At 52.8% G+C, this 9,252-nt stretch overlaps 1 gene segment (V, D, J or C); it reads left to right on the top strand.

The window, feature by feature from the left end:
• The first annotated feature begins 2,832 nt into the window (after window positions 1–2,832).
• LOC120537901 lies at window positions 2,833–6,328 on the top strand. The segment is given in 3 exon segments: window positions 2,833–2,907; window positions 5,099–5,157; window positions 5,737–6,328. Coding segments are annotated over 3 exon segments (450 nt in total).
• The last annotated feature ends 2,924 nt before the right edge of the window (window positions 6,329–9,252 follow it).

Here is a 9,252-nt window from a genome sequence, read left to right as displayed (position 1 = left end):
ACAAGGGATACCCAGGCAAGTGGGCACAATGCATCACAGAAGGTGGCTTTATAGCACCTGCCAGTTACACCCAAATGTCAAGGGCCTTCTGGGCACTGCCACACATCACATGCCATCCATGCTGAGGGGAGGAATCCTCAAAAGATGGGGTCTCACGATGACCAGGCTGGCAGAAGCCTGGCAGGGGAACAAGGATGAGACAAGGGGCTGGGGGCAAAAGAAACATTAGAAAGAGCTGCGCCCACCGCAGCTACCAGTTTGTGCCTTGGACATCTCATGTCCAGACCCCCTGTGTCTCCTAAATACAGTAAGGTGGCACTGGGCACTTAGGACTTATGAGTTAACTGGGCAAGCTGGAGAGCCTTCAAGCACCTGATGAACGCCTTCATGTTGGGTGTACGGACCACTCAAGTGACCACCCATAATCAGTGCATGGCCAGCTCCTGACGTCACTAGCAGCCACCTGATATAGCGCCTTGCATAGAGTCTGAAGATTCTGTGACAAGCAGCACAGCCACACGGCCCTCCACGCCTGCCACCTCCTCGAACTTCATCTGAACATCCAAGGCTCCAGGGGACAGCAGGCAAGGCAAAGGCGCTATATAACAAGTGGGGGTCCTCCCTAACTGCTTCTTGCTGCTTGTTTCTGAATTGGACAGACAGACAGACGTTAGCCCCCCCCTCTCCCCTGTACCCCCCCTTGTCTGGGTGGCAGCTGTCCCGGCCGGTTAGACGGTTAGCCGGTCCTTCCTGTTTTGTCACTCGCATAGGAAACACGTCGCGGGCCGCTGACTCCTAACGGCCGTCGGGGGGCTCCTCGTCTTTACTACGCCAGTTTGTGGTCTCGCCGAGTGAAAGCGGCATGGAGGGGAGGGTGGGATGGGGATGGGGGGGCACCTCGTCCATGGGCACCCAGCGTGTTGTGTTTATTTATGGCAAGTGTTTGTTCTGCAGCCCACTCACCTTGTGTTGGCTTGTTCTGGGGTGTTGGTGAAAGGCGCTATAAAAAATACAAAGTGGTCACCTGGAGACCCCAGGATTAGTGCTGTGTCTCCTGCTGTGGTCAGTGGCTTGTGAGGACAGAGCTGACCCTCCTATGACTGTCCGGCCCCCACTCGCCACACGTCGGGCTGGCACTTTAATCTCTGATAGGGAGACCCCTTTGCTCTGAGCCGCCCCCTGCTGGCCAGCTATCTATTATATAGTGCCTTTCACTTCTACCTATCATTTATATAGTGCCTTTCACTGTGCTATCAGTTATCAAGTGCCTTTTGCATCGACTTATCAAACATACCGTTCCTTTCACATCATCTGTCAATAATCGATCTCTTATATTGTGCCTTTGGTTTCTGTCTATTATAGATAGATAGATAGATACTTTATATGGTGCCTTTCACAACTCCTAATGAGTTATACAGTGCCTTTCACTCAGTCTGTCTATTATATAGTGCCTTTCACCTCCATCAATCAATCTGTGCAGTATATCGTGCCTTTCACACCTACCTATCTCTTATATAGCGCCTTTCAGGCAGGCGACGCTTGTACTGAACGCGCGAGTGCCGCTGTGTGTCCCCATTGTCAGATGTGTGGTGACACTTTGTGTCCTCGCGCTTGCGTCACCATAGAGTCTTCCTCGTACTCAGATGGAAAGAGGCGTTCCGTCGTATAGCGCCTTGCTCTGCTCCTTCCCTTCGCCTGCGTCCATTCGCGGTTCGCTCCTCTTCGGTCTCGCACGTGGCCGGAGCAGTGCGGCGTGCTAAGCTGAGGGTCCGTGTAGGGCGAGGCGCGAGGGGGTCTTCGGCCCACAGACTTCAGGTAGAGTTCGCGTCCCTCGGAGATTCAAAATGACTAAAACGCAGGGCCGCACGGGGTCGCCCCGTCAGCTGGCCGCTCAGTGAAAGTCACAGCTCGGAGAAATGGCCGGAATCCGGACTTACTGGGTCACAGCTTTTCAAAGCAAGCCGGGCTGATATAGCGCCTCACACCCCAGCCCTGAATAATCGTGTCACGTTCCTAAGAGGATGCGCCAGGTGACCCTGAGGGGAGTCACTTCAGCTGCCACTTCTGTCCGCGCCCTCCGTTTCCAAATCCTGCAGCGTTAGGCGCTTATGGAGACACGGGTGGTTGTCGGATGTTTCGCGAGTTCCTTATCTTTAAAGTTTCTTTGGTGGGACTCGCTGTGAAATGACTGATATAGCGCCTTACATCTTGACACGTACCTTGCAGGAGAGGTGCCCCCCCCACCCCCCACCCCAAACCCCGAAAAGTTGCGAGGGCTTCGGATTTCTAAGCACAAAGCGGGTGGCAGTTCGGTGTCCGCTCTGGCTGGCACTTCGCCCTTCAGTACAGAGAAGACAGCGAGTGACCGAGTGCCCTGGGGGTGAATGTAAAGGCGCTATATGCACCAATAAAGGCAGCTGGCATCTCAGCCTTCTTTAAAGTGCTTTCTCGCTTGTCCATTAAGCACCTCGTCATTGTACAATTGATAAAAGCGAGACACGTGCAGGCCTCCAGGGGGAGCTGCTCCCACCACTTGTCTCGATGACCCTCATCATTGACGCGGGCCGCGCACAGCCACAAAGTCGGAATGCCAACCTTGATAAAAACAAATTGCCCATCCGCCCTTCTGTCCTGTTTGTTCAGTTCGGGGGTCACCAGTGTCAGATCTGTGCTCCACTGCGCCCCCGTCCGGTGTTGTTGGTGTGTTGCTCTCTGTTCGTTTTCGGCAGCAGAGTGCAGGAACTCGGAGCTCATTGGCCAGAGTGTCGCTTCATTTGCATACTGGTCAGCGGCCCCTGCTATAACCGCCGCGGCCGGAGGCGCCTGCGTAGAGCGAGGACGACGTCTGCCCGCCATGAGGACGCCGCTGCTGCTCGCCTTCTACGCGGCACTCTGGGTCAGCTGTGAGTGAGTATTGACGGCCAGCGGCCGGCAGGGGGCAGCTGCGCGTCCTGTGCCCGGTGGGGGTTAGTGAGCGGGTGTTCAGACGTGACCGCCGGGCTCGGCTCAAGTAGGGGCAGGGAGGCTGAAGTGGGAGTCACGTGGCTATATAGTGCCTTTCCTGACGGCGCAGAACAGTGACGCTCTTCTATGATGGGGGTTGGGGGGGGCGTGGGTGTGGGTGTGTGCCAACCTGAGCCGCTGAATGTACCAAAGCCAACTGAGGTGCCCAGCTTTTCAATGCATCCTGAATGGACAGCTGATAATATATAGCGCCTTTCTCGGTGGGCGCACGTTAGAAATACAAACAACAGTGAAACCCACTTCCTGTACTGGCATACAGGGAGGAGAGGGCAGAGGGTCTATGCCAAGGTGATTAGCTGGTGGTGACCAAGAACTGATATGTAGCGCCTTTCCTAAAAGGTTCACCTGAGAAACAGAGATGAGTGATGCCAGCAGACAGAGAGGAGAGGGCAGCAAGAGTCTGTGCCAACCAGATCAGCTGACTGTGCCAAAGCAAACTGAGGTGACTAACTCTTCTTTTGTACCAAAATGGACAGCAGCTCCTATATAGCGCCTTTCCTAATGGGTGCAGGGCAGAAATATTGACAGCAGTGAAGCAGGTTTCAGGCAGGAGAGGGCGAGGAGAGTCAATGCCAAGCTGAACAGCTGGCTCTGCCAGTACTAACTGTGGTGACCAGCAACTGATATACAGTATACTGCATATAGCGCCTTTCCTGACAGGTGGATCCCATGAACAGAGAAGAGCAAAGGACATTTAAGATGCCACTGCACAGAGAGCAGAGGGCAACAGGCGTCTGTGCCATGCTGATTAGCTGGCAGTGCCAATGTTAAGTATGATGACCAGTTGTCCTCATGTACTCTAAAAGGACAGTAAATTACGTATAGCGCCTTTGTGAAGGGGTGCACTTTAATAAGAGTGCTTCGCTGGCTGTGTTTAACATGTGCCAACATTCAGGGAGGAGAAAGTGACAAGAGTTCATGCCAAGCCAATCAGCTGACTGTCCCAAGTCCACCCGAGGTGACCGGCTGTCATTATGTACCAAAGCGGCCCTTCCTGCTTGTAAAGAGAGAAGCACGTTTAGGATGCCAAGCAGATTAGCCGATGGTGCCAATGCTGAGGTGCCCAGCTGTCCTTATACACTTTGTATGGTCAGCAGCATTCGTGTGTCCCTCTGACGAGTAAAGCAGACCACCAGTGGTGGCACCGCCCCTTGGCACATTTAGGTGCCCCCTCCTGCAATATAAACACACTATCACCTCAGCCCACCTGGGTTTGGACCCGTTTATAGCGCCTGTCACAACTTGTCCAGGTCACACTGTGAAGTCATTTGTCATAGGGGTGTCGTGAAAGGCACTATATAAATGAAATTCACAAATTGAGTGGCTTTGGTGTCAAACTGCAGCTCTCAGTGACGCACAGTGGCACACAAGTTGTAGGAGTTCTGTAATGGGCACTCAGATATGCCAAGCTGAAGGCACAATTGAGGACAATGTCACATCAGGGTGGCCAGCATCTTAAGGCCACCGTACCGCAGCAAATGCCTACAATGACTGCCATGAAGTCGGCCCATCAGGTGATTAAAGGCGCTATATAAAATAAGGAACTGAAGGGGCTAAGCAAAGCAACCAGAGATCTGTTAGGAAAGCCGAGTGACAAATGAGTGACCAATGAGTGACCAATTGGCAGTGCCAAGGAGGGTGAAGTGCACTGTGTGCTCCCTTTGAAATGACCACTTTATTTTATATAGCGCCCTCGAGGCTCTCCACAGGGTGATTATCATCGTGAATCACACAACAGCGTCAGAGGTCAGCCGGGTGACTGGCACAGCAAGATTTGCTTTCAGCTCAGCAGCAATAGGGGGCTGTAACGAGGCACAAGGGCACAGCAGTCATTAGTGCCATATAGCGCCTTTGGATAGGTCAGATTAGTACACCTGCCAGTTGCCCACCTGGCTCAGGTGGTAAGGCAACACAAACCCGGGGCCATCAGAGTGACCCTCCCGGTGTGGTTTTACTTTATAGCGCCTCTCACAGTCAACTCTTTTCGGGTGGTTGGCCCCGTTCAGTGGCTGCAATGACACGCAGTGGCCAGCAGATGGCAGCATCACCTCATTTTTTTTGTTCTTTTCTCCAGGTGTGTGCATCCTGACTCCATAACCTTGTTTGGGACGGGCACGCAGCTCATGGTGGCAGGTAAGAAGGAGCGACACCAGGTCCGGCAATGGGGAGGGGACACAGGTGACATTACTGCAGTGACATATTGTGACCGTAGCGAGTGTGCTGACTAAAGAGGTGTTCAGCCCCCAGCCGGCCAGGCCGATTCTGAAATGAAGGTTTCGTATGGTGAGTGAAGTCCCTGCCTCAAGGCGCTATATAAAGCCTCTCATCATGACAGTAATGGAAACTCGGGCGTGTGCACTGGTGATTGAAGTTCATCACTTTGGCCAACAGAGGGCAGCCACCAGTGGTATTGCCCTATGCCAGCACAGGTGTGCCTCCTGCCTCAGGTGCTGTAAAGAGTGCACTGCCTGCTGGGTAATGAGCACTTCTGCAGGGTGCCACACGAGCTGCCCAGCGCACGACGGGGATGGCTCTCTGCCACAAGGTTTGCTGAGCGAGTCACTCTTCAATGAACGATCAGCAGCAATATAGCGCCTTTCACACCATTAAACTTTCTCCAGGCAGACTGTGATCGAACCCCAGGACAAGGCGCTATATTCCTAAGAGCACAGCCCAGCGCTCACTCCTGTCTCTCCGTCTTTCTCCTTGCAGGCCATCAACAGCCCACCCTCCTGATTTTCCAGCCCTCGGCCGAGGAGATGACCACCCGCGGAACGGCCACCCTGCTGTGTGTGGTCAGCGACCTGCCAACACCTTTTGCCCCAGTGAGCTGGACGGCCGAAGGCTGCAGCCCGAGCCTCGTGGGGAGAAGCAGCGCCCCCGTCAGACAACCCGACGGCACCTTCGCCATGAGCAGCAGCCTCACCGTGCCGGCCGCCCACTGGAGGGAGGGCTGCGTCTTCGCCTGCACCGTCCAGCAGGGAGAGCGGAGGGTCCAAGTCCGCCTGCGCCGGTCCGAGTGCTGGGTGTCCGTCCAGAAAGAAAAGTGAGGTCTTTATATAGCGCCTTTCACAACCCTACGAGCACTCTGGGCAGCTGCCTTCAAAGGCGCTTTGACCGGCGCTATAGCGCCTTGCAGCTCCACAGGAAGCACCTGCCGACTCGCCCGCTTTGACCCCCTACTGGAGGCACATGTGAACTGCACCCGATACCACCTGCCATTCACGGAGGTCGCTTCTCTATCTTTGATAGACAGATACGATATTTTATTAATCCCAAGGGGAAATCCACATAACCAGCAGCAGCAGCATACTGCTAAAGAACAATATTAAATTAAAGAGTAATAAAAAGGAGTGTAAAAACAGACAGTAACTTTGGTCGTTAAGTGAGTCTTCACCGTGTGAACTTGTCTTTTGTTGTCAGTAATACGCCATGTTCTCTTTTGTGGGATCACCTCGCCCACAGCCTTTTAATAACGTTAAATTGGAAACATTAATCGGGGTTATGGGGCGAGAGAACCAGAGAATATTGAGAGGTTTAGTATTTTGCCTTTCCGTCACGTAAATGCTATACGTCGCTGCAGATCACGGTCACCACCCACGGTGGTCCGCACAGACGATGTCACCGTATGACGACCACTTCCCATCGTGAGCACCGGCGCCGTACTCGACCAGCGGCTCAGTTTCAGTTTGTTCCAATACTGGAGCGGCTTCTCGTGCAATGCATTGCGCCCCGCCCCTTCATGAATATTGATGAGCTACGTCACCAAAATAAATAGTTGTGATTTTTTATTTGTATCCAGTAGATGGCAGCAGAGGGCTGCCTATAGCGCTAATCGGGCTTAACACAGTGGGGCGTTGTGCCCGGTGGGCCATGATGGGGGCAGTGAGAAGTCAAGCGAAAGGACCCCTCTGATTGGCTAACTGGACAGAGTAGAGGAATAAATCAAGTTACAGATCGCGGGCTTGTAAAGGCAGCCCTGCCCCTCCTAACAGTCTGTGACCACCGGTCAAACACGGCCCTCCTCCCGCTCGGACCACCGCCGACACAGGGGGGCATTGGGGAAATAAAGCTTTCATGACTGAAAAGATAAAAGAGGGCGGAAGAAGCAGAGCTCAGCTGCCTTCAGATCTCAAATCCGGCACATGGCAGAAGACGTGTGTGAACAAGCAGCACTAAGGTGAACTTTGATTATTTGAAATGATTATTTATAACGACACACTGGGAAGTCACAGCATGCGCTTGGCACGTCTCAAGTCAAATGAATGGGTGGGGCGAAGGAGGAGAAAAAGTCACAGTGGGCCCCAAAAGGACAAGTCAGGGGATGGAGATGAGAAAACCTGCGAGTCACCGAGCAGCCGCTTACATCAACCAGGAAGAGCTGGACGTCCACAAAAACTGAACACAGCAAGAACATTAAAGGAACGACAAGCTACAGTGGTCAGCACTGGACAGACAGACAGACAACGGCCACGTCCAGCGGCTTCTCCAGTCAGAGGGGCAACAAACCACCACAGAGGGCACCGTGCCAGCAGACACACAGGAGGCGCCCACGTCAGCCGGGGGAGAAGACGCTTCTGTGGTCCATCAGACCAAACGCCGGGGTCCCACTGCACGCCAGCAGAAGCTCATCGTGGAAGCAGGGGCAGGCTATGGGGGGTTACTTCAGGTTACTTCTCTGCAGCAGACGGCAGGCAAGGGCAGAATCAAGAAAAAGGAAGGAACCCGAGCCTTGAGAAGCCAACTACACAGAAACAACAAGAAGGCGAAGGTCCTGGAGGGGCCGAGTCAGCGCCCTCCACATCTCAGTGCCGTTGAGCTTCTAGCCGGACTTGACTAACTAAGGCCATGCGGTCACCTGACAGAGCAAAGGAGGGGAGTAACGGCAGAGCCGAGGTCTGGGCACTCGGGTGATCCCACTTTGTGCTTTACGGTTGTCATTATTTTAAATTTCGCCTTCCGATTAATAAACTCGATCTAATCCAATCTAATTTAGACTCTCTGTAGAGCAGAGTTCAGTTTCCACTTTGATGTTAACGAGTCTTCTGCTGCGCAGTGTCAAAAAAAAAAAAAGCCAACGGAATCTGCTGGGATTGAGTATCCACCTTAAAAATGACAAGTGCCGTGGGTCTGACATTCCAACAGATGGCGCATCAAACATTTAGTGTAATAAAATGCCATGCATTTGTCATCCAACAGATGGCGCAAAGGTCTGTGCATCCAGCGCTACACGGCACTCTGATTGGTCAGTTTTGGCTTTGGTTATGCGACTTGGTGAGGAAGAGTGAATGTTAGACACACGAGGAGGAGGAGGAAGAGAGAGAGAGAGAGAGAGAGAGAGAACAAGAGAGCGAACGAGAGAGAGAGAGAGAGAGCGCGAGCGAGAGAGAGAGAGCGAGAGAGCGCGAACGAGAGAGAGAGAGCGAGCGAGAGAAAAAACGAGAGAGCTCGAAAATAACGGCAGAGTCTGAGAAGCAGGCTTTATGGGAACACCGGTCACGACACGAAGCTGAAGGTACACGTAGGGCAAGAGGGGGCACACAATATCCGATTATTTCATTAGTTAGGTGCCATGTTCGTCTGTATGTGTGTGTCTGTCATTCCAACAGATGGCACAAACCTTTTCAGCAATGGAATGACACATGCAATGCATTGCAACAGATGGCACATCACAAACATCTTCAGCGATACAATGCGTTGCATGTGTCATTCCAACAGGTGGCGCACCACAAACATTAACACCTCTTTTACAAATCCTTTACACCAAATGGCATAAAACAAAGAGTCACACTGCATGCCACGCTGCAAACGTTAACGCGGAGGTCTTTGTTGACTACTTAGACTGTAACTCGTCTCCGGCAGGTGGCACAGCAGGTTGAATAACTGAAATGTGTGAAGACGCGCTGAACAGAATGCTCGTTTGGCTATGGCAGTGGCTGCAGCTCCGAGAATCGCATTTCTGACACTGGCCATCAGGTGGCGCCACTCAAACCAAATGCTGGATGTCTCGTCACCCGCACACTGCGGCGCCAGTGTGATTTGAGCTAAGATCAATGAAGTGACCCTCAATTGGGCACCCAAGCCTACACATTCTGCCCGACAGATTGAGAGTCTGTCATTTATTTGCGAAGCCGTCTGCAGGAAAGCAGCCATTACAGTAACCTGGTAAAGGAAGAAAGAAACTCGCACGTCAACCAATAAAGACAAGAATGAACCCAATGAGCCTAC

The sequence above is a fragment of the Polypterus senegalus genome, chromosome 10 (assembly GCF_016835505.1).
Source record: "Polypterus senegalus isolate Bchr_013 chromosome 10, ASM1683550v1, whole genome shotgun sequence".
Taxonomy (NCBI): Eukaryota; Metazoa; Chordata; class Cladistia; order Polypteriformes; family Polypteridae; genus Polypterus; species Polypterus senegalus.
Note: the sequence above shows the minus strand (reverse complement) of the source record. Positions and strands in the feature narration are given on the sequence as shown.